The following is a 26,368-nucleotide window of genomic DNA, read 5'->3' as shown; positions in this document are numbered from 1 at the left end:
TGATTGATCCAGGCCAGCTTTTGAATGATGCTTTAGTTACTTTTATTCCAGTCCTGGAGTAGAGGTGGGCCTAACAAACAGCCAGCAGCAAGAGCACTGAAAAGCAGTCTGCACTTGCCTTTCTGTACATAATATTGATTCATTAAACTATTAATATTCCTGATTCCTCTCCACTACCTTGTTCTTGCATAGCACAACTCTTTCCCTTGGATTCTACAGTCTCTTGAGAGGATCCTTGGAAACAGGGTGGGATGGGGTGTGGGGAGCTGCAGGGGGAGGGGGAATTGTTCACCTGAGCTAATTCTGTGCTAAGTGTCAGAATTATACAGTACAACAGTGCATATATGACTTTATAGGAAGCAAGCTGCTCTGAGGATCTCTCTTAAATACTTGTGTGGAGGACTCCCTCTGAATAATGGGCCAACATGCAGACTAAATTGCTCATGATTAGTCCCCCAAATTTATGGGACAAGTTAGTCATGCCAAACCTGTCCCACTAATTTCAGTGAGTTGACTCACAAGTAACCTAATCTGGTTGTTAGCCATGGTCTCTGTGCACACTGAGAATGGCTAGAAACATGAAGTACTAGTTTGAGCGCAGCTCAGCACAATTTGTCCCTCCAAAGATGCTAGCATGCCTTTCAAGTAGACAAACAGTACAGCACCTGTAGATTCCATATGACTATGTAAGTATCTGCTGAGTGTGCAATTTTGTGAGGTAGCATTTGAAAAGAGAATCTTGAAGTCAATGAAATGGAGTAGCCTGGATCTCGATCCCCCCTCCCTCCCCCGTACCATGCAGGATTCCTGCTACCACTACAATCTGTCAACAGCAGAAAGGAGTGGAGAAGCATTTTTGATGTGCTGCCACTGAAAGTGAAATCCATAGGGGGCTGGGTCTATTTCAGTGGAACAGTGTTAACAGAGCTGTTTTGCCTGTTTGTAGGCTATGTTGCTAATACATCTTTTGCCACCTTTCCACTGCCTTAAAACTGTTCTGTACTAATTCCCCAGGACTTTCTCCCATCGTCATTTTAATTAGAATGAAGTACAGATTTCACCCTCTTGTGTGATATCCTTTTGTATATCCTTTTGACATTTTGTAAGGGGAAAGTGACAATTTCCTATCCTTTCATGAAGTAGTATGGGGTGGTTGAATCTATGAATTGTGTGATGGCTGTTGACAGCTGTCCTATGAGCCTTTTGGTCTTTTTTTATGTAGATTCTTGTTTTAGGCTGGAAAGAGTCTTCATAAGAAAAAGTGAGTTCAAACTTGTAGTCTCAGGAAGTGATAGCAGCAGCCTGTCAAGGAAAACTTATTATTTCACAAATGGGTCTTGCTTTCTCCTCTACATTTATTGTATGTACATACAGTATGTAATAGTCCCTACTAACTGAGCAAAGAGGCAGCTTTTTAAAGTGGTGGTTTTCTTTATTGAGCAGGGGGAGAGCAACTGGCCCTATCCAACCTCAGCTCAGCATCCCCACATGTTTCTTTTTAGATTGTGAGCCCTTTAGAGACTAGGAGCCACCTTTATTTATTTTTATTTCTCTAAATAAACCACTTTAGGAATTTTTGTTGAAAAGCGGTATATAAATATTTGTAGTAGTATTGCTGAATAGGGTTTTGGGACAGGTTGTGGGCACAAAATACACTACACTAATATACTAATGCTAGACAGGATGGAAGCATGCCAGGTCTTCACAAGTTTACAGAGCATTTTTTGTACTGAGACATAAAATCAGAGGATGGAGGCTTACCAGAGAAACTAGAAAAGGAAACGGGTATTGTGACTTGAGTTCTAGAGGGTAATATATAGAGACTCTATACCAGGGCTGCACAACTTTGACTCTCCTGCAGATGTTGGACTACAACTCCAATCATCTCTGACTATTGACCACTGTGGCTGCTCTGCACTTTTATTTGAGCCAGTACAGAAGTAATGCTGACTCATTAACAGGCTGAGAACCAGGTTTATAAGAGTTTTCTGCCACTGCAGCCTCCCAAATAATGGAGCAAATTTTGTCATTCCCTTAGTTCTCTTTTGTGATAATGCAGCAGAGTGTGAAAGTATTGTTACAAGAAATAATGCTGAAAAATTGAAGTAGATTTAATAAGTTGTAGCATGTTCTGCTGAGGTTCACCTTCTGGCCAAAGGAATGTCTTGCCATTGGAGAATGCTGTTTTTCACATTTGAAATAACAAAATATACTCCTCTAAGATGTTCTTCAGGTTTTGTACTTCCCTTGTCAAAACAGCAGATGAGAAAAGGCAAAACAAATGATGTCACATTTCATCATAAGCTAATAATTAGTTTATATAGAATATTAGTTGACTACCTTTTAATTGAGACCTCTCAGACTCTGTCTTGGTGCTCAGCTTAAATTGTGAGCCCTTTGGGGACAGGGAACCATCTTGTTTGTTTGTTCTGTGTAAATCTCTTTGAGAATGTCTATTGAAAAGTACTATATAAATATTTGTAGAAGTAGTTAGCGCTCCTTTGGAATGACTTTTTTCCTTCTTTGCAACATCTTCCCATTTGATTTGCAATATTAAAATAGTGTTGCTTAACGAGTTCCCACAAGAGATTTAAAAATGGAAACCCTTTCATTTTTTAAAAACATAAACTGCGACATGATACTTAATTTGATTTTTGTCTTCTACATTAGTGGTGTGCATGGAACCGGAGACTGCCAATTCGAAGGTGGGGGGGGGATACATTTAAGGAGCAGGGAGGGTACTCTTTACCCCTCCCCCAACTGTATTTCCCCCCGCCAGCGTTGTCATTAAAATTGGTCCTGCGGGGTGGCAGCGTACCTCCTTGCCACCCTGGTATGTTGTGGGCCGGAAGTGTCCACTGTGCATGCGCACATCAATGATGTACTGGGGTGGCAAGGAGGACCGCTGCCTCCCCTGGGACCGATTTTAGTGACAGCGCTGGTGGGGGAAACATGGTGTGTGTGTCTGTGTGTGTCTGTGTGTGTAGGTAGGTAGGGGTAAGAGCACCCTCCCCATTCCTTAAAGGTATCCCCCCACCTTCAAACTGGCGGAACTACTGGTTCAGAAGTCCATAAAAGGGCTCTGAACCGGTTCTGTGCACATCTGTAGTCTCTATCCCTTTTCTTGAGTGGAAAATGCAGCCTTGCTTCTTGTCATGAAACGAGGAAGCAGAACATTTTAGGCAGCAGAGGGGCAGGGACAGATGTCATACTTGCTCACTTGTAAATAACTTGCTTAGTATCCTTTCATGTCTGTATAGAGAGAACGAAATGGAAACGTGATTTCATATTTGTTCCCTAAAACAAATATAAAGAAGTGGTGGTAGGGAAATGATTTAACAGAAAACAAAGGAGAGGGAAGAGATTTGGAAGGAAATGGAGTACGATTTCAGTAGACAGAAGGAAAAATTGGGTGCTACTTGTGCTCCATTTCAGGCAGCAAAATGTCTTCGGCTAGCCCTGAATCTTGCAGATCCTCATAGTGTTTCCTAACCCTTTTCATCCCAATGTGTACTTGTATTAAAAAGGTATATATTGTGGCACACTGTCCCCACCAACACACAGCAGGGACAGTGGCTTTTTGTGTGTGCATGTGCTGCCAAAGCTGCCATGTGACATATAAAATTTATTTTAACTACATTCCTCCTCATTTTTATTCTTATTTGTAGCTATCCCTAATGGCCCTCTTGTAGCTGATTAACTTCATAATGCACCACGAAGGACAAGTCAGCTTCAAAAGCAGAGCATTTAAACTTGGAGCAAGTCAGCCACAGCGCACTAGGTACTGTCCCATGGCACACTGGTTGGTAAACACTACAGGTAGAAAACATGGGAAATAATAATTTAGCCAGGGCTCCACTGAAAGCCATAGCTAATCCTGAGTGTCATACATTTCCATATATTGCTACGTAGACTGTACTTTTTGGATTTTTTTTACAGAAGAGTTGATGCTTTATAGTATGAATTCTCCATAAGCCTTCAGAGAGAGAGAACGCAAATGATTTGCTGATTCTCCCCACCTGCCCACACTTTTTTTTCCTGCTCTAGCAAGAGCGGCCTATATCCAGACTTGGGTTAGTGTAATGCTGTTATTCTAGTGCAAGGATGTAGCACAGTGATGTTGCACAGAGGAATGTCTGTTCGAGACTAGTTCTTGTAGTAGCGGAAGATGTTGACAAATTGCGCAACACGTTACCATTATTATTATTTAGAATATTTCTGTATGGCCCAAAACCTGCGTCTCTGGGCGGTTTACAATTAAAAAAACATGGCACATCCTGCATACATGTGGGGAGAGAATCACCAAGGAAGTCTAACACAGACACTTTGAATTTCAGAAGAGGAAACTTCTCCAAAATGAGGAGTATGGTGAAAAGGAAGCTGAAAGGGAAAATCAGGAGAGTCACTTCACTCCAGAATGCATGAAATTTACTCAAAACACAATACTAGAAGCCCAGTTAGATTGTATACCCAAAAGGAGGAAAGGTACCACTAAGTCCAGGAGGATGCCAGCATGGCTAACAGGTAAAGTCAAGGAAGCCATAAAAGGGAAGAAAACTTACTTCCGAAATTGAAAGGCCTGTCCAGATGAATAGAACAGAAAAGAACACAAACTCTGGCAAAAGAAATGCAAGGTGACAATAAGGGAGGCAAAAAGAGTGTTTGAGGAACACTTAGCTAAAAGCATCAAGGGGAATAACAAAAAGTTCTTTAAATACATCAGATGCAGGAACCGTGCCATGGAGGCTATTGGACCATTAGAGAGTGAGGGAGTGAAAGGGATTATTAAGGTGGATATGGAGGTTGCAGAGAAGCTAAATGAGTTCTTTGCGTCCGTCTTCACAGCAGAGGATACTGTGCATATACCTGTTCCTGAACCAGGCTTTTCGGGGATGGAAGCTAAAGAACTGAGTCAGATAAAAGTGACAAGAGATGATGTTCTAAACTGTCTGGAAAAACTGAAAACAAATAAATTGCCAGGGCCGGATGGCATCCATCCAAGAGTCCTAAAAAAACCTCAAATGTGAAATTGGCGCCCTCCTTGCAAAAATATATAACTTATCCCTGCAATCAGGCTCTGTAGCGGAGGACTGGAAAGTAGCAAATGTAACACTGATTTTCAAAAAGGGATCCAGGGACGATCCAGGAAATTAAAGGCCGGTTAGCTTAATGTCCATTCCAGGCAAATTGATGGAAAGCATCCTCAAGGATAAAATTGTAAAGCATATAGAACAGGCCTTGCTGGGAGAGAACCAGCATGGCTTCTGCAAAGGTAAATCTTACCTCATGAACCATTTGGTGTTCTTTGAGAGTGTCAACGAGTGTGTGGATCAAGGTGATCCAGTTGACATAGTATACCTGGACTTCCAAAAAGCTTTTGACAAAGTTCCTCATCAAAGACTCCTAAGAAGACCTCGCAGTCATGGGATAAGGGGACAAGTACATGTGTGGATTGCTAACTGGTTGAAAGACAGGAAACAGAGGGTAGGTATAAATGGAGAGTTTTCACAATGGAGGGAAGTAAGAAGTGGGGTCCCCCAGGGATCGGTACTGGGACCAGTGCTTTTTAATTTATTCATAAATGAGCTAAAAGTAGGGGTAAGCAGCAAGGTAGCCAAATTTGCAGATGATACCAAACTCTTTTGGGAAGTCCAAAACGGATTGTGAGGAGCTCCAAAAGGATCTTTCCAAACTGGGTGAGTGGTTGACAAGGTGGCAAATGCGGTTCAGTGTTGGCAAGTGTAAAGTGATGCACATTGGGACAACCCCCCCCCCCAACTTCAAGTATACGTTAATGAGATCTGAGCTGTCGGTGACTGACCATGAGAGGGTTCTTGGGGTCATGGTGGACAGCTCGTTGAAAGTGTCGACTCAATGTGCGTCAGCTGTGAAAAGGGCCGATTCCATGCTAGGGATCATTAGGAAGGGGATTGAAAATAAAATTGCAGATATTATAATGCCCTTATACAAAACTATGGTGTGACCATACCTGGAGTACTGTGTACAATTCTGGTCACCACATCTAAAAAAGGACATTGTAGAACTGGACAAGGTGCAGAAGAGGGCAACCAAGATGATCAGGGGCCTAGAGCACCTTTCTTATGAGGCAAGGCTACAACACCTGGGGCTGTTTAGTTTAGAAAAAAGACAACTGTGGGGAGACATGATAGAGGTCTATAAAATCATGCATGGTGTGGAGAAAGTGGATAGAGGGAAATTCTTCTCCCTCTCACATAACACTAGAACTGGGGTCCTCCTATGAAATTGATTGTCAGGAAATCAGTTAGGAGGACCAAGAAATGGAGGTACTTTTTCACACAACGCATAATCAACTTGTTGAATTCTCTGCCACAAGAAGTGGTGACAGCTAACAACCTAGATGGCTTTAAGAGGGGTTTGGATAACTTCATGGAGGAGAGGGCCATCAACAGCTACTACCACCTCCAGCCTCAAAGGCAGGATGCCTCTGACTACCAGTTGCAGGGGAGTAACAGCAGGAGAGAGGGCATGCCCTCAACTCCTTCCTGTAGGCTTGCAGTGGCATCTGGTGGGCCACTGTGTGAAACAGGATGCTGGATGAGATGGGCCTTGGGCCTAATGCAGCAGGGCTGTTCTTATGTGTTCTGCGGTTATGCAGCATTACAGAGGACTGCAGCTTTGCACAGCTCTGCAAACTTTATAAATGTGCGCAGTTTCTCACACTGACTGTGCTAGTGTGACACTAGTCTGAATCAACCAGTATCTCTCTCTCTGTTGTTAACCAGAACCATAGAATGTTGAGGGTTGACAAGGAATTTGGGGGGCTTTAGTCTAGTCGAGTGCAGGAATCTGCTACAACATCCTTGTCAGAAGGTTATTCAGCTTTTGAAAAGCCATTAGCAAAGGACAACCATCTTATTTTTTTCTGTTCAAACTGCTTTGAGAACTTTTGTTGAATAGCAGTATATAAGTAGTAGTAGAGCCCATCTCTGCGTAAGACAGACTGTTCCATTGTTGAACAGCGTCTTTAAGGTACAGCTAGAAAGAAGAGCATAGGACAAGGGTTGAAAATGATCAAATTCTTATTGATTCAAAACCTAAAAGTCTGTGGTGTTGGTGATTTAATGAAGCAGTAGGAAGATTTGGATTCAACTGTGCAGGCTAGCTAGAATCTGAAAGGCTCTGTGTACACTGGGTTTTTGACAGACCTTGTTGAAGGTTGGAGAGCCTCCTGAGCAGTGTGACATGGGGGAATTGGTATGTTCCCCTCTGTGTACTGGTGGTCACCATTATCTGCGGTCCTGGTATCCATGGCTTTGCGTATCCACAGTTGGGCCATGTACACTCAGCTTAGTTATTCATGGTTCTAAAAATAGTAAAATGTTGCCTATCTGTGGTTCCTAGGTGGCTGGAAAGGGCTTTCGATGTCATTTTGTGACAGCATTTTGCTGAACCACTTTGTGACTCTTTCTTAACCCCTCCCCCTGGTGCATTTTTTGCAAAAAAAATTAGCAGAATTGGGGGGGCATTGCTGGATAGCTGGAGACCTAGACCATGGTATGGTACGTTATTGCTCTTATTCTTCCTCTCTGCTTTTTTAGCCTTTTAAAAAACCTCCTGGAACCTAACTCCCTCCAATTCCCATGGACTCAAGGTCTCATTATCCATAGTTGTAGGTGAAACTGGTACCCCGTATAATGAGGGCCATCTGTATACAAACGCTTTCTGGTTGCACGTGGGGCTCTCTGGATCCAGCCTTTATCTTGACCCCATGGTGTGCTATTCTTGGATGTCTTTGTCTTGGCTTGCTGATTCATATTCTAACTTGGTTATTTATGATAGTCTAAACAAGACCAATCATGATTGCTGTTAACATGTGCTGCTGATTGTGCTACCATCTTTATCATTTTGAAACCTTTCCCTGCTTCTGGCTCATGATACAGTTAAACACTTTTCCTCTGTTCCTATTCTGTCTCTCCTTTCTGATTCGGTATATGCTTATTTATTTTAAAAACGTATATCCTGCCTTTTGACTCAGGGCCTTTCAAGGTGACTTAGAGCAGGGATTCTCAACGTTGGGTCCCCAGACGTTATTGGACTTCAACTCCCATAATCCCCAGCCCCTGTGACCTTTGGTTGGGGATTTATGGGAGCTGAAGTCCAATAACATCTGAGGATCCAATGATGAGAATCCCTGACTTAGAGTTACCTAAAAATGAAAATGCAGTACTGGAATTCCATAAAATTAAAGAAATAAAAAAGTGAGGAGAAAAATAGCAGCAGATGTGGTAGGGGGAATTAAAGTCTAATCAGTTAAAAGTCTTGCAGAATAGGGATGTGCATGGAACCGGCTGGCCTGATTTGGTTCAAATCTGGACCAGACTCAAACCTGACCAGACCAGTTCGATCCGGCACCCCTTAGAACCCACCCTCCTGGTCTGGTCCGGTCTGGTCCGGCCGGGGTGGGTGGGTGGGGCTAGTTTTTTAAAAAAGTTTTCATTTTTTTTAACCTTTAGCCCCTTCAGGGGGCTGTGGGGGGGCATGAAGGTTCCCCCTCCCCCCGCTGGCCTCGTTTATCACCGCCGCGGCCCATACAACCCTCTTTTTTGGCCCATTCGGGCTTCCGTAAGTTGGTGCGGTGGCCATTTTCCACTGTAATCGGAGCCCATCCTTTAGCTAGGGTATTTCCTTCATGCTAGTGGTGCTTAAGGTAGCCCTGTCCCAGGCCATGTAGGCACCATGCACTTTAAATTACACCTGGAAGCTAATCGGTGACAACTGCAGCTTGTACTTGCAGCTTCTCCCTGCCCATTTATGAGGAAAATATTTTTACATGAGAGCAATGTTAGTCTGGATGCTGCCTACTATTTCCAATTTGAGATTAGTTGGTTTTGGTTCTTGAAGCTTGTACTTATGTTTCTACATAGTTTCAATTCCTTGTTTTGCAACTTCCCCCCCATATAGATGCCACTTCAAATGAACAGCAAGACCTCTTCTGTCAGAAGTTACAGCAGTGTTGTGTACTGTTTGATTTCATGGACTCTGTCTCAGACTTGAGGAGCAAAGAAATTAAAAGAGCAACGCTGAATGAACTGGTGGAATATGTTTCAACAAATCGTGGTGTACTTGTAGAATCAGCATATGCTGATATCGTGAAAATGGTAAGTAAAGCGTTACTTTCCCTTTGGAAACATTTTAAAATGAAGCCCAACAGAATGTGCTAAACATGGCCTGTTCGAATTTTCAGTGATATTGCAGAGATTTGGATGGCACTGTCACTATTACAAAGCTTCAACCTGCCAAAAATTTACTTAGTCTCTGGCTCATTTTAAAATTGAGTGTTAGTGTTACAACTAGATTATAAGAGTAGTTTCATATACTGGATAGCCATCTTCACCTAAATAATGTGTTCTTTTCTTGAAATTAGAAATAATCCTTTAATTCCTTACCAGATAACAAAAGAATATGGCTCTTTACAGAAATTTGCAAATTTGTAGGTTACGTTCAGTGCCAAGACATTTTTCATGTCTGTAGATATCTATTGGTTTCCAGGTACTGTTTTCTAATTTCTTAAATGTTTGTTTATTAATTGTATTTCTGTACCGCCTGATATAGAAATCTCCAGCAATACACATGTTGGCCAAATAGTTGCAAAGATGTAGTTCAAGTCCTGATTGTAGATTTTTTTTTAACTACCTAGTACCTTAAAGGCAATTATTTCTAAATGGCTAAGACTGAACATAAGTGCATGTATTATTTCTAAATGCCTGTCTCTACTTCAGTGGCATAACTGGCAATTAGATTGAGTCTCATGGCCTCCATCCAGGAAGAGTGTTTCTAGAACTTGGTTCCTTTTATAGGGTTTCCTACCTGATCGTTGCCTAGTTGTTTCCAGAGAACTGCATCTCAAGGTTAGAACTGCATCTAAATTGAAATTAAAAATATGTTTTTTGCAGATCAGTGGAATATATTCTTGAGGGACTGAATGATAGTTTTGTTGGCAACATGGGCTAATTTTAGAACACTATTGAAGCAAAATGAAATGATTTTCATGATTGTGGATTACACCCATAGTTCATAGCAGGATGGATAAAAATCAATGATTTTTTTAAAAATCAAAAAATCGGGATTTTTTGATTTAAATTGGGATTTTTAAAAAATAAAATGCTTTTTGAGGAAAAAATCTATCTAAAGATAGTTTTCTATTTAAGATACATTATAGTCCAAAGGTATTTATCATGAAACAAGGATCAGTTTGTAATTATGTAGCATGAGGCTGTATATATGCAATGTTTAAATTTTTTGGTAAATGAATTCCATTAATCCATTCACAATGTCATGCTCTTCCAGAGGTTTCTTTCAGATTATTTTGGGCAATTTTTCTATCTAAAAGAGAACCAAAAATGAAACCTTCATCTGGTTGTAAATATCAAGATTATACCAGCAAGAATGAGTCTTTATGTAAAAAGCCATGATTTAAATCTTGTCTTACTGACTAGTGATTTAAATCGTGATTTAAATCAAACCCACCCTGGTTCATAGAGCTTTTGGTGGTTAGTTTCTGTCTGCATTAACTCTTCTCCTTGTTCACAAAAGGCATATTTGGCTAATAACTTGGAAAACAGATGTCAAAGTATAACAGCTGATAACTGCCACAGGATACCATGGAAGGGAAAGTGTTTGGGCAATTGCAATAATGTTCACCACGAGTGAGGATGATTTGAATAGCAATAGATGATATTGGTTAAGACCTGCGGGGGCGGGGACTTAGTAACAGTTGAATCATAAATATACAGATCTCTTGATGGTAATCCAGATTTTGGCGTGTGTTTAAACTGGCAAAATGGATGGTAGAATTTTCAGTTTATGAGTAGGACATGCCAGTTCATTTTCTTTTTTCCTCAGATAATATCTCAGAATAATGATTTGCATACCTGAAACATTTTAGTTCATGAAGACCACTTTTTTACTTGCTGATTGGATTTTTTGCCAATGGAAAACTGATTTTAGTATCTGAATATATAGCTTTGTAGTGATACAAAATGTTAAGAATTCCATTGATTTATATCTGCTAGAAGTGACAGGCAACCAACTTGGTTTACCTCATGAATTTTAATATGTTTTTCTGAACTGTATCTAGTCTCTTTTTTCCTTAGTTAAATAAATTTTCACAGTTTTGATTCATTACAGTTTTGATTCATTAGTTTGGACTGACCTCGACTTCCTTTGTACTATGTATGCATGTGCTACCACAGTGTATATTAGGTTAAAGATTTGTAATGAGGCATTACAGTGATAGTGGGACTACAAGAGGTCTTTAAAACGTACCTGTTAAAAATTTAACTGAAGCAGTCCGTTACAGAGCAAAAAACTATCCATTCTCTAACAGCAGATGAATAATTCAGGCCTTGACAATCTTGCTTTGGAATTAGGAGGCAGACAATGAACACTTGACAAAATTACCAGACTTAGTGATGGATATTGTACAGAGACGGCGGTAAATGGACGTCTCCCATTACAAGTAATATACGTAGAAGAGAAACAGGACTGCCTGGGACAAATAAAGGTTTTATTAAATAACTCTAACTCTGAATATCCTAGTCTAGGTGCCACGGCTCCCTGGCATCTGGAATATGTTCCAGGATTTGATTTAAGATTTTAAAACTGTGACAGTACTACTTGTATATATTATGGTTGCTTCTAGTAACTGTACTCCAAAACTAAGTGATAAACTGTATCTAATTAAGCATTTTATTTGTATTGTTTTATTATAAAAGTATAAGAGGAGTCAAGAAATACGCCGCAGACTAATACTTGGTAGGGTTGCAATGAAGGATTTGGAAAGGATATTTAGATGCTGTGATGTGTCCATATCCACAAAGATTAGAATCGTTTGGACAATGATTTTCCTTGTGACACTCCATGGATGCAAAAGCTGGACTCTGAAGAAGCAGGACAGAAAAAGTATTGGTGCTTTTGAACTTTGGTGCTGGAAAATATTTTTGAGGATACCATGGACAGCCAGGAAAACAAACATTTTGATCATAGAACAAAACAATACAAAAATTTCACTCAAGGCACAAATGACCAGGCTCAAACTATCATACTTTGGACACATTATGCAAAAACACAGCTCCCTTAAGAAGTCCATATTGCTGGTAAAAGTTGAAGGAAAGAGAAGGAATGGACAACCAGCAGCAAGGTGGATGGACTCAGTTACGACAACAATGAATGCACCGCTGAGAGACTTTAAAGGCCAAGTTTATTTTTTATTTTTATTTATTGTTAAATTTATATACTGGCTTTCATTAAAAACAATCCCAAGGCGGTTTACAAAAGTTAAAAAAAATATAATAAAAATGACAGTTAAAAGTATTAAGCTAAAAATATGACAACAAATCTGATTTAAAATATATAAAATACAAACATAAAAACCGTACACAGATAAAAACACACAGAAGCGTCAATAAAACAATCATGTAAAGGCCTGGATAAAAAGCCAAGATTGAACAAGCGTCCTAAAAACTGTGATGGAGTCCGAGAAGCGAATGACCACTGGGAGAGCATTCCAAAGTCTGCGGGCAGCAACAGAGAAGGCCCTGTCCTGCGTGCAAGAGCCTCTCTCATTGTCGGCACCCGGAGCAGTGCCCCCTCAGGTGATTTCATTAAGTGGGCAGCAACCCACTTGAGGGAGCATGCGGTCCTTCAAGTATCTTGGGCCCAAACTGTTAAGGGCTCTAAAGGTCAAAACCAGGACCTTGAATTGGACCCGGAAACAAACTGGTAACCAGTGCAGCTCTTTCAAAATAGGTGTGATATGATCACACTGGGCAGTTCCAGATAGAACCCTAGCTGCCACATTTTGTACAAGCTGCAGTTTCCGGATATTCTTCAAAGGCAGCCCCACGTAGAGCGCGTTACAGTAATCCAGCCGTGACGTGACTAAGGCATGGGTAACCGTGGTCAGATCTATCTTCTTGAGAAAGGGACGGAGCTGGAGCACTAGCCGAAGCCTGGCCACCGCCTCCACCTGAGTTTCCAAAATCAGAGCCTGGTCCAGTAATATCCCCAAACTGCGTGCTTGCTCTTTCAAGGAGAGGAGAGCTGGTCTTGTGGTAGCAAGCATGACTTGTCCCCTTAGCTAAGCAGGGTCTACCCTGGTTGCATATAAAAGGGAGACTAGAAGTGTGAGCACTGAATGTTATTCCCCTCAGGGGACAGAGCCGCTCTGGGAAGAGCAGAAAGCTTCAAAGTTCCCTCCCTGGCTTCTCCAAGATAGGGCTGAGAGAGAGTCCTGCCTGCAACCTTGGAGAAGTCGCTGCCAGTCTGTGAAGACAATACTGAGCTAGATAGACCAATGGTCTGACTCAGTATATGGCAGCTTCCTATGTTCCTAAGGGGAGTGCAACCCCATCTAGAACAGGTAGAATCACCTCATCCTGATTGACTCTCCTACTGACCAACATTACCTCCGTCTTGTCTGGATTCAGTCTCAGTTTATTAGCCCACATCCAACCCATCATGGCCTCCAATCCCTGATTCAGGACATCTACCGCCTCCCTAGGATCAGGTGACAAGGAGAGATATTGCTGAGTGTCATCTGCATACTGCTGACAACTCAGTCCAAGTCTCCGGATGACTTCTCCCAGCGGCTTCATGTAGATGTTAAACAGCATGGGGGACAAAACCGAACCCTGCGAGACCCCACAGGCCAACAGCCACAGGGCCGAGCATTAGTCCCTCAGCACCACCTTCTGGACCCTCTCCCCAAGAAACGAACGGAGCCACTCCAGCACAGTACCTCCAATTCCCATACTCAAGAGGTGGCCCAGAAGGATACCATGGTCGATGGTATCGAACGCCGCCGAGAGGTCCAGCAGAACCAACAGGGATGCACTCTCCCTGTCTAGTTCCTGGCAAAGGTCATCCACTAGAGCAGTGTTTCTCAACGACTTGTCCGTGGACCGGTGCCGGTCCACAAGGCATTGGGTACCAGTCCATGAGGCATCGCTAATAAAAACCACCTCCCCCCTCCAAAAAAAAAAAAAAAATTCAGGCTGCCAAGAGAGTTCATTTTCAGGCAGCCCTTGCTGCTGGATAATGTTCATTTCACTTCCTTGAAACGAACATTATGCAGCAGTGAGGACTGCCTGGAAATGAGCTCCAGAGAGCTGCTCGAAATTATTTGGGGGTGTGTGCCAAGGGGTGGGGTTGGGGTGAGGGGGGCAACCCCCTTACTAACGGCTGGTCTGGGAAACTGCGCACAAATAATGTACCCGTCCATGACTCCAAAAACGTTGAGAAACACTGCACTAGAGCGACCAAGGCAGTTTCAGTCCCATATCCAGGGCAGAAGCCAGATTGAAAAGGGTCCAGATAATCCGTATAATCCAAGACCCTCTGCAGCTGGGAAGCCGCCACCCACTCTATCACCTTGCCCCCAAAGGGATGGTTAGATATAGGTCTATAGTTGAAGACAGATCATCTTGGAAAGAATCTATGTGGTTGCTAATGCCATGAAGATAGTCAAGCAATGTTTTTGGTTCACTTTCCAACCACCTAATGGCCCAGCGGGGAAATGACTCGATTATCAAGCCTGAGGTTGCTGGTTCGAATCCCCGCTGGTATGTTTCCTAGACTATGGGAAACACCTATATCGGGCAGCAGTGATATAGGAAGATGCTGAAAGGCATCTCATACTGTGCATGGGGAGGCAATGGTAAATCTCTCCTGTATTGTACCAAAGACAATCATAGGGCTCTGTGGCCACCAGGAGTCGATACTGACTCGGCAGCACACTTTACCTTTACCTTCTTCCATATAGCTTAAACTGTGATTGAAGATCTGTTTTGGTTCTGACTACTGTAGTAAGATTCAGTAACTGATCAAACATGCTGGAATCAATGGTCAATCCAAGTTGGAAAATGTAAATATTATTGTATGATGCTGAATTGTATATTTCTGGACTGCAAATAATAATAATAATTATTATTAATTCGATTTCTATACCGCCCTTCCAAAAATGGCTCAGGGTGGTTTACAAAGAGAGATAACAAATAAATAAATAAGATGGCTCCCTGTCCCCAAAGGGCTCACATTCTAAAAAGAAACATAAGACACACACCAGCAAGAGTCACTGGAAGTACTGTGCTGGGGGTGGATAGGGCCAGTTACTCTCCCCTTGCTAAAGAAAGAGAATCACCACGGTAAAAGGTGCCTCTTTGCCTAGTTAGCAGGGGTTAGCAATAATCTTTATTTAGTACAAATTGTTCTCCAGCTGGTAGGTGTGGATTCTGAGCTTAGCCCTTTAAGAAACAAACTCCTGGCACATGTTCAATAGGATGTGTGTATTTCCTGAAGAGTGGAGTCACTGCTTTTGCCTAAAGCACAGAGCTCTGGTTTGTCCTGAGGGTTAAAGAAAAACAACAACCCTGTGTAGTCTGCTCCATTCACACCTGAGAGGCTTGGCCTTCAGCAGTTGTGTCAATAGCTCAAGTTAATTTGCATATTGTGACTCTGTAGCTGTTAAGATAATGCTGGCATAGTTTCTTCTTCTTGCCTTAAGGCCACTTCTGAATATGTGTTAGAAGGTTAGTAGTAAGGCACTGAAGGCTAAGAATGGGAAGGAAGTACGAAGAAAGGAATTGTGGTGTACCACAAGATGACTTAAGTAAAACACTTTACATCTGTCAGGTTTTTGTTGTTGGAACGTATTGCCAATTTGTGTGCTAGCTGCAATTTCTCTGTGAGGGACAGACACTCTAAATAATCTCACACACAAAGCTCCTATTCTCCACTTCTAATTAAACACGTTTCAACCTAAATCTTGGTATTCTAATTAGAACAAAGTTTGGGGAGGAGCAGGATTTTAAGCTATGGTTTCCCCCCTCAGAACTACTGGCTGGCAGGTATAGCAGAATTCCAAATGAGCAGAGAGATTGCTCCTGTAACTCTGAGGAGATCGAGTCAGTTGCACATGGGCTCCTGCGGTGTGTCTTTTATATAGGTCTTAGGTGAAGGTTAATTGCCCATGTTTTACATAACTGCCAGGATGATTGGACAAATTTGATGCCAAATATTTGTTAACAGATGCAAATCCTTCTATCACACACAGAGTTGAAAAATTCTGTTCTGCAATACCAGTTTGACACACACTGCTTGCTAACGGTTAGATCCAGCGTACAGATATGCTATTAATATGGCTATGTTTACATTTTACATTTGTTTTAGATGTTTTTATATTGGTCAAAGGCCTTAATAAAGACTGACTGAGCTATGGTTTCCTTTCCTTGAAAAAGAAAAAAGAAAAAAGGAGAATGCAATTACCACCAAAGAGAGAGATTCCCAAATGTTATGCCTTTTGGTATGTCTCTAAAACAACAACAAAACTAATGAGTTCAAAGCTGCAGATTTTCCTTGAACAGATTATATATATATTTTCAGTGCATTCTATGTATTGTCTTGCAAGTTTCCAGGCACCAGTGCTGACATTCAATATAGGCAGTTGGGATTTTTAGGCGCAGGCTAGAAATTCCTTTTTTTGTTGGGTAGTGAGCTTTTGTGGACTTATTTGCAAGGCTAGAATATATTGCATTGATTTTTCATCCTACTGTAATATGTCATGGAGAAGGAACATAGGGAAAATATGATGATTCAGGATCTATCTAGTAAGTTCCATTGTGTAATATAGTGGAATTCTAACTCTCAATTAAAAAATAACATTCTCCATTCTCTTGCACATTACCCACTCCCATGTTGCTGATTGCCACTTGCATGGACCTTGAGAGCTGCTGTACTTGTATTGGTGCTGTTGGAATTCTGAACCACTGTTTGTGAAACAACTCAAGTCAAAGGTTAGGTTTGTCTGTGTGTTCTGATGTGCAATTCACACCATCGGATTTTTGTGCATGCACAGAACCCATCTCAAACTTCCAGAGCTGTGGCACTGTAACATGGTGGAAGCATTTGGCAGTGTATAGGGATTTTTTTTTCTTGCCCTGGCCTTTTCCTAAACTAGGCTTCAGATTGCTCTAAGAGGATTGCAGCCGTAGGGCAACAGACTTTGCTTCTGTCTGCCCTTTTCAAATCTTTGTCCCCATTAACTCCTCTTTTGCCCAAACATCACTTAGAGCACAGAAGCTTGGGTAGAACATAATTACTTTATTTTAACAATACTTCTGAACAACGTATTGCTAATAGAACTGCCCTGGAGTGTTTGGTCAGCACCCCAATGTTTGGGCTTTGTGGGGGAATTAGCGCTTAAAGGGGGTCAGTTCCACCAGTTTTAATTTGTGCAAACATTTGGACTCAAGAAATGACTGGATTGCAACAAGGTTATAGTATCAAAATTAAAAGAAGAATTTATTTGAGTGAGGGGGATGCAGAAAAGAGAATTGTGTGGTTAAAGCAATAAAAATATGTTTCTAAGCAAAAACTACGATGAGGCGTTTCTAACTTAAAGGGCAATAAAGTACATTCCTAAATACATAAACTTCAATGAGGCGCTTTAGCTTAGGATTCTAATTGTGCAAGTTCCCAGGCAGGCAAGAGAAAGAGGCTTGAGAGAGAGTAGCTTGGATTTAAGAAAGAGATAGATTGGGGACCCAAGAGTGGGGCAAACGTTCACTTTCACCAGATCTGCATGACGGGATGCAACGTCTCGCTCCTCTGAGACGCCGGGATTGGAAGCAGGTGGGTTGAAGAGAGTGGAGGGAGAGATGTTCACGAGAAGGATTTCTCCATGGGTTCAGCTTCTTACGGTGTGGCTAGGCAAGCTGAATGGATCGGCAGAAGGACCAATCTGGAGAATGGCATGAAAATCTGAATGCAGCCTGGCGTGGCCTGTGAACAGTAAATCACCCAAGAATTCAGTGATTTCAAGCTCTTTTCGGGGTGCGGGAGGGCACGAAGGTTGCTTGCAGTTGGAGTCTCCAGTGAGAGGCATGGGAGAGCACATGATGGAGTCCTGAGAGAAATGCCCAAGGGGACACAAAGATTGTAGGGAACACATGATGGAGTCCCAAGTGTAAAGCACAAGGGAGCACACTGGGTCATGGAACTGGGGATACTTATATCCCCAAATGTGCCTTGGGGGCACATTCCTACTGTTCTACTTTGCTGATTAGAAGTGCCAAGGTGGACCTGTGCAGAATGCATTGTGTCTGATCGGTCTTCCTGGGTGCAACAATGTGGGGATTGCCTTCTGTGTGCAAGTCTGATTGTGATGAAATTCAGAGTATGCAGGTGTGACAAAGTGTCTGTGCCAGGAGGAGCTCTCCAGTAAATCTGTCAATCATTTCAATAGGTACATCTCTAGGTCTATGTCCCTGACTCATCCTCTTTGTGATGGGGAGGCCATTGCTTCACTGCTTTATCTACCTTTCTTCCTGCTTGGCATAATCATCTTGTTAGGGAGTCATTATCTCTTGCTAGAGGATGAGGGGAGTTAAGATGGTTCACTCTGCAGTTCAGAGTGGCTTTGGATGCCAGTTAACTCGCTGTAGTTTAAACTCTAGAGGCTACCTAGCTGGGACTTCCGCATGGGTGGGGGCAAGTATCTTGATCCCCATTCCAATTTGCCTTGTTTGTTGACAGATCTAGGGGTGACTAGACGACTACCAACTAAGTAACCTTTCTCCATGTGTACCATAAACTGAGAGCTCATGTTGTGGTGCAGCTCCTGAGCATATCCAAAGTGCAATCTCTAAGCCTGGAGAGGCAACTGCAAACAGGGAGGCTCCTGGGAGCCAGGCAGAATAAGCACAGCTGGCAACAGTATAGGAATGGATACTTATTGCAAGGGAACAGGGCAAAGATTCTTCTTCAGGGTATGAGCATGATGTTGAGAAGGGAAGGCACTGCTTAATCAGGTGTGATGCCAGAGTGCTGTCATTGGCTTGCTTTTCAACTTGAGAAATGAATAGGCTCCTATACAAAACCTCATCCCTGAATCTACTTGTTAAAAAAGAAAGAAAAAGACTGCCCTGTAACCAGGAGGTTGGGAGAGAAAGGAACAATATGAATGGTTACCAATGCTATCTCCACCTGCTTCTTCTTCATTAGCTGGACCTGCTTTATTTCCTTCCACAGCAATTTATCAAAGGAAAAGAGGTTTTTTTTTAAAGTGTTCTTGAGGGTGACTTTTAAGTTGTCCCTTGTGCCTCTGTCGTCTTCTTTGTGAATTGAACTTGAATCAACCATACATTTTGGGAGAAGCACTGGGGGCAAGAAAATGGTGGGGAGGGATTTGTTTTTTCATTTGTTTCCATGAGCTATTCACTGTGCTCATTACTTGGAATGTGAGTGATGAAATGGCTGTAAGCTGCCTGAGCCCATGAAACATAAATATGGTCCTGTCCTGGGCTCAGTTTTGTAGTCCTACAGTGGGACAGAGATAAGATAAGATTGGAATTTTCAAATGTGTTCTGTAATCCATTGACTTGTAGTATTGCTGTTCGCTAAAACTAATATTAATTGACGTGGTGATACATTGCACAGTCTCTCTCTTCTAGTTTCTTGGTATCTTTTATTGAAGATAACTGTCTGCAGTAGTGCTCAGGTGGTTGTGCTGATGGGGCAGGATTTCTAACAATGGTTAACTTTGTTATACAAAGCATGTGACTGAAGATGAATAATGGACTCTGACAGATAACACTTAATTTGTAATATCTTCTATATGATTTGGTGTGAATTAGTTGTTGATAATTATGTGTGGATATAGGGAATAAATTGTCCTAATTTGGGTCAGACAAAGCAACATAGAATGGAAATCTTCAATATGACAGTATTGTGTGAAGCTGGCATTGGGTGATCCTTCAAAACTATGTTTATAATCATTGGTAGCAGAAAAACCTTCTGTTGCTTAAAAATACTGCCAAACTTTCTTTGAGTTAATAAATGGCTTGCTTCATATCTAGTTGCAAGGTAGTTGCCACTATAGTGGTCCAGAATATGTGGCAGTGAAAGCAGGCCTCATAATGTGTTTTATGGAGCCAGCATCTGTTCATTGATTAAATAGATTTGGAGATGTTCCTTGGTCTGGAAATGGCCAGTCAAGTTCCATATTAAATACAAGAAGGCTCTGAATAAATCTCATGACTGCTGACTGCAGCCAAGTATTTTGCTGTACAGTATTTCAATTCCTGATTCGGTTATGATTACACTTGCTTATGTAGGGCTTGATAAATCTTAGTGCCAGGGAGCCTAGAAATTTAACTATGGTGCCAGAGGTAGAGTTATTTAATAAAATCTTTATTTGTCCCAAGCAGTCTCATTTCTGTGTTAAGTATATTATTTGTAAAGAGGATAAAGAGAAGCCCCGTTACCCTCCCCAGTATCTGCCACAAAGTGTGGTAGTTTTGTCAAGGGTCCACTGTCTGACTCCTAGACCTTTTGGGCTGGCTCCTAGATCTAAAGAGAATTTGTTGAGGCCTGGCTTATGGTAAGCTTTACTTGTCACCAACTAGGAAAGGGAGAGGAGGAGAGGAAGGAAGTGGGGAGTAGTGAATAGTGCACAAGCCTGTGGAGTACTCCAGACCAGAGATTCTCAACATTGGGTCCCCAGATGTTATTGGACTTCAACTCCCATAATCCCCAGCCAAAGGCCACTGGGCCTGGGGATTATGGGAGTTGAAGTCCAATAACATCTGGGGACCCAACGTTGAGAATCCCTCCCTGCTCCAGACTGACAACCTATGATTTATCAATTGGTCCAACATGATGGCTGAGCTGGGCCAGCCATCAGCAGTCTTTTCATGGCTGCTGACCCTGGAATGCTTGAAACAAATAGTGGATGATCCAGCAATAGCTTCAAACAATGAATGGTCAACAAAACCTCTTTGTCTGACTTGCATAGTAAAGGAAAGGCTGGCTTGTAATTGCCAAACTAAAAACTTGACAAAACTGTATTCTTAGAAAGCTGTTGGTTTTGTTTGCTGGTACCTCAGCAACCCTAGTCTGGGCAGCTGTGGGACTCCCTTCCATTAGAGCTCATGTCCATCATGCTGTTCTAAATCTTTTGGGGATGTTTGAAATGTCCTCAGTTGGGTTTTTATCCAGATTATGATGGACTATAGACTTGTGTATGGCTTCTAAATATCACAACTGGCTCTGATTTCATTCTGTTCCTGTGAATCTCTTACCTATGTGTTTTTCTCAGCAACAGGCTTAGAGATTGGCTTTTAGTCAAAATGTTTTGCTAGATAAGCAATCTATTTTAAATTCTAAATTCCTAAAATGGTTCAGACTTATAACAGTAATAATTTGAGAGTGTCTTATTTGGTAGAGTTTACATTTCTAAAATGTAGATAAGCCTTTGAGGCTTTTAGACTATACGAACAGCTTTGATGGATGGCAGATGTCACCACACTTTTCTTGCTTAGTGTGTTTCTGGAGCTCCAGAGAAGGCAGAACTGCAAAACTATTTATTATATTGAATGTTGTATTCAGCACCATGTTCTACATTTCTTGAAGCCGTTCTTGCTGATTTACAACTTAGATCTGCCCAGGAGAAGATTTGTAATCTTTTTGTATAGTTGTGTTGATGACCCATTGGTTCTGTGCCTTGGCTGTCTTAAAAATCCATATGAAAGCTCTTTTGACCATTGTAGTCAGTTGTCATGGTGGTGATCTGACTTGAGGTTTTATCAGGTTAATTTTATTTCAGAGTTGACTGTTTATTGGTAGCCAAGATCTGAAAATTTTGTATGTATGTATTACACATTTTCTCATTTTGATAGCTTTTTTAATGTATCTGTTATTTGTGTGTATGTTTACTATGCAATAGCTTATGGCCAAATGCAGAAAAGGCTGTTTGATTTTAAAGTGCTCAGCTTCATAGTAATTGTGAATAACTTTAGCTCTCCCTTGTATTTAACATAAAATATAGGTAGACTCCACATTTTGAAGGCTCTGAAATTTGACTTTACTAAGACACTGGTAGTCACCTTATGTGGCGCAGTGGGGAAATGCTTGACTAACAAGCAGAAGGTTACCGGTTCGAATCCCCGCTGGTACTATATCAGGCAGCAGCAATATAGGAAGATGCTGAAAGGCATCATCTCACACTGTACCTCCTGTATTCTACCAAAGAAAACCACAGGGCTCTGTGGGCGCCAGGAGTCGAAACTGACTTGACAGCACACTTTACCTTAAGACACTGTTAGAGTTGCCAACCTGATCCTTGTCTGTTAAGGTCTTGGTATAGTAACTGCAAGGTTATTTCTTGTGGCACTGGAGTATGGAAAGAAAACATGAGGCTGACAGCATGATAATTCTTGTTGACCAAATATTCAGCAGATAAGGGAGAACCAGTGGGTGCATAAGCTTGCAAACACCATTTTAAAGTTCTGAGAGTAATTAAATAGTCTGGATCTCTGCTATAGAACTGAACTTGATTTGTAGTGTTGGATTCAGACCAGTAATCCATGGCAGCAGCATCACTTACTGCCAGACCTCCGGTCAATCCCATTATTCTTTCTGACTGAGTCCTCTCACGTGCAGCCCACATTTCTGATACAGAGGAGATGAATTATTGGATGAGGATACCACTCCACAGCAACGTATCTCCATTCTTTTTTCTCTTGAGGACTTTGAAATACTTCTTGCTAAAGCAAAAAATACTTGCTTGCTAAAGCAACCACCCCTTCCCCATCCAGATCCACTGCCTTCTACCAACTTAGACCAACAGGTGTTCTCCTATTGCTCTTCTCCCTCTGCCATTCAGCTTTCCCTTTTCCAAAGATTCATGTTGGCAGAATGAAATGTGACCATGTCCTTTAAAGTCTTAGGTACTTTGTCCAAAAAAATTTATAACCTAGAAAACATCATGTCCCAATTGTCTATTTCACTCATTGATTCTCCTGTCACCCAGTTGATCTCTGAAGAGGTCATGGTGATCAACTAAATAAAAAGCCCCTGAGGATAAAAAGAATGATAAGTTGTGTAAGTCACATGATGCCTCAGCCACTGTTATCAGAACAGCTGCTTTTGCTTCCATTTTCTCTCAAGTTCTGGGCCAAGGAGTTCCTTACAGAGGTTCATCCAGGACAAATTAAGCTAAGGCAGCAGGTTTCATGACTGATTCTAGCTTAGACAGGCTCCAATATACTTCTAGAGCCATGGTGTCAGATGTGGCAATGCATAGGTCCCTGTGGCTCAAACACTGGAATGTGGCTACTGAGTTCACATGTAGTCTTGCCTCTATCCACTGTAAGGGAGCAAAGCATTTTGGGAATCTGTGGACCATGTCCCAGTTGTAATGAGATAAAAAGAAAGCTATGCCATCAGGTTGCTAGGTTGCTAGGCAGTTTAAATCCAATCAGTTCTCCTTTTGTTTCTTCAGAACATTTCCCAGATCCAGGGACAGATAGATAGATTTGGCACAAGCAGTGGAAACCCAGGAACAAGGGTTTCTCCAAATCCCAGACCTCTCACTAGTTCTTCTCCTCCACACATTGCCAGCTGTAAGCAATGACTATCGTCCCATAGGGGTAAAACTCAATACTTTGTTCCCATCTGGACCAGTTCCACTCAGGATCATTGGGTTCCCTCCTCCCTTTCCCATGGTTACTCACTTTAACTAACATCCATTCCTCCCAGTCATTTCATTATCTCTCCAACTTCCAAAAATTCAGTCAGACAGCTTCAGATGAATCACAACATTCTTCATCGGATTCAAGCCATAAAGCCAGTACCCTTGACAGAAACATGTCAAATTTGGCATTTAATCTGTTTTGTTTCTAGTTCCAAAATGGGATGGATTCTGGAGAGCAATGCTGGACCTGAAGTGCCTCAACTGGTTCATCTGCAAGAGAAAATTTCAGATGAAACTGCTCAAGACAATCAAGGAGGCAATCTGGCCAGGGGCCAATCTAGACTTCATAGACCTATCAGAGGCCTACCACTATGTCCTGATCCTTCCAGCCCACCAACAGTTCCTCAGGTTTTGTTACTACCAACAACATTTTCAGTACCGAACCCTTCCTTTAACTTCTCATCAGCACAATGGGTGTTCACCAGAATCATGGTAGTACTCATGGCGCACATTAGAATTCAGGGCATTCACATTCACCCCTTTCTTGACAACCACCTAATCCGATCCCCCTTTAATCCAATTCATGGGAGGAGAGATGTATGCTTGAGTCTTCACCTTTTAGAGACTCATGGCTTCATAATCAATCAGGAAGAGAGTCATCTCCTACCCTCTCAGTCCCTTCCAACATCTGGGAGCCAATGCAACAATATCCCTCCCTTCGGAATGCCGAAGAAAGCTTGCCCAACTCATCTCGCTCCTCCTCACACGCTCTCCACAGACGTCATACTTTTGTCCCAAATCCTGGGTTTGGTGATTGCATGCCTAGAATGCACCCCATGAGCCAGGTGGCACTCCTGCCAGTTTCAGTGGCTATTACACTTTCAGGATCTCATCATGAACTCACAAACCAGTTCACCTTTCATTCTTTCTCCTCCACTTCCTCCAACGGTGGCTGTCCCCAGCCCTCTGCAAGGGTCTCCCCTTCAAGGATATAGTCAGAATAATGAGCACCTTGGATGCCAGTCTCCTGGGCTGGGGAGCATACTGCAACAATCAATTTGTGTAGGACAAATGGAACCACCTCGAGCTCCGTCACAATATCTGGAACTTCATGCTGTATGCATAGCCCTTCTCTACTTTCTCTCATTTGACACTGTCACATTCTCTTTCACATGGACATCACAACAATATGCCACATCATCCGTCAAGGAGGTACTAGATCATGCTCACTGATGACAGTCAGATCGCCTCTTTCTCTGGGCAGGACATCATCTAGCCTCCAGAACGTCTTAGCGGCCTCTCAAACCTAAAAGCTGATTGGCTTAGCTGCCAATCAATTGACCCAGTTGAACAGAGCCTTTACCCAGACCCCTGGTGGATCTATTTGCATTTCTGACCACCACCACCTACCAAGATTCTTTACCACGTTCCAGTCTCCTTAAGTAGAGGCCATAGATGCCCTCACAACAACATGTCCTTGGGGGCTCCTTTATGCCTTCCTGCAGCAGATCTCATTGGGAAAGGGATTCCTGCAACAGATCTAATCAGAAAAGGGATTCACAAATTATAGCTGAAAAGAGTGGACCTCATCCTCATCACCCTGCACTGGCCTAGGAGAGCTTGGTTTTCAGACCTGAGAGCCCTCTCAGTCCAGTCTCCATGGCATCTAGCATGACACCTGGCCATCCTTCTCTCGGGGCCCATTCATCACCCAGACCCTGATTGGCTGCACCTTTATGCCTGGAGGTTAGCGATCTTCCTTAGCTAGATGGGGCTACTCCATGGCAGTCAAGAACATCATCCTGGCATCCAGTTGCCCTTCGACTTACCTCATCTGCCAGGCCACATGGGTGGCCTTTCTATGTTGGGCCCGAAGGAAGCACATATGCCCTTCTGCTGGTGCTCCCCAAGTCCTAGCCTTCCAACAGGCTAATCTGGGATTCTCTCTTTGTTTCCTTCCTCAGTCTTCAAAGCTGCTACTCTGTTATTGGATTAAGTCTTGTGTCACAATGGCGTACAAGTCCATTTCTCTCCCAGTACTACACGGAATTACAGCTAACTTGATTTGTGGTGCCTCCACCTCTGCAGATTTTTCTGCACAAGCCCCACTGGAAGAAATCTATAGAACTGCCATGTTGTCCTCTATCACACCCTTCATTAAACATTATAAGTTTGACATGTTCCAGTCAGCACAAGTGGCCTTTGGCCATGCTGTATTGCAAAAGGTAGTCTAACTCAAATCCACTCCCACCCACCTGGGCACCACTATGGTATACCTATACTAATGGTGAGCTGCAAGATATCTAATTTGTGGACCTTGATTTGAACCAGATTTAGTCCAGTTGTAGAGACAGTGAAGTAGGCTGATTAGTTCTTACTAGAACAACCTGTTTAAAGGTGCAACAGTCCTGGAACTGAGGATTTGTTTCCCTCTGCATATAAGAAGCAAGCTGACCTGCATAAGTCCGCTATTGGAGCATGTAGGGTAGACAACCCATACTGATCTCTACAAGGGAACTCTGTGTAAAAAGGAGCCTCTACTGTAGGTCCAATGTTGCTTTCTCTTACAAATTTTAAGTATTTAGCATATGCATCCCCCTTCCATGGGTGGCATGCAGCACGGTATGTAGGCCATTTTTGGAAGGGTGGTATAGAAATCGAATAAATAAATAATAATAATAGGCCACTAAAATTAATGGTTGTAATTTATTCAGGATGTTCTTTAGCAAATAGCTACACTACCAAACACTCACATATATAGTAGAGCTAGAAGGCATGTTCATACATGTATGCACATGCACCAGTTTCCCCTCTCCTAAATGGACATACGTTTAAGTAAACCCAGAAGAGCTCTAG

General features: G+C 42.2%; 1 protein-coding gene across 1 annotated transcript in view; it reads left to right on the top strand.

The window, feature by feature from the left end:
• The window catches only part of PPP2R5A (protein phosphatase 2 regulatory subunit B'alpha), an 83,856-nt gene that overhangs the window by 26,881 nt on the left and 30,607 nt on the right, over positions 1–26,368 (top strand). Inside the window, exon 2 of the mRNA XM_053309970.1 lies at positions 8,944–9,140. Within this exon, the coding sequence (XP_053165945.1) occupies positions 8,944–9,140 (197 nt within the window). The remainder of the gene's footprint in view (positions 1–8,943; positions 9,141–26,368) is intronic.

The sequence above is a fragment of the Hemicordylus capensis genome, chromosome 1 (assembly GCF_027244095.1).
Source record: "Hemicordylus capensis ecotype Gifberg chromosome 1, rHemCap1.1.pri, whole genome shotgun sequence".
NCBI classification, from domain to species: domain Eukaryota; kingdom Metazoa; phylum Chordata; class Lepidosauria; order Squamata; family Cordylidae; genus Hemicordylus; species Hemicordylus capensis.
The sequence above is the reverse complement of the archived record's forward strand: the minus strand, read 5'-3'. Positions and strand labels throughout refer to the sequence as shown.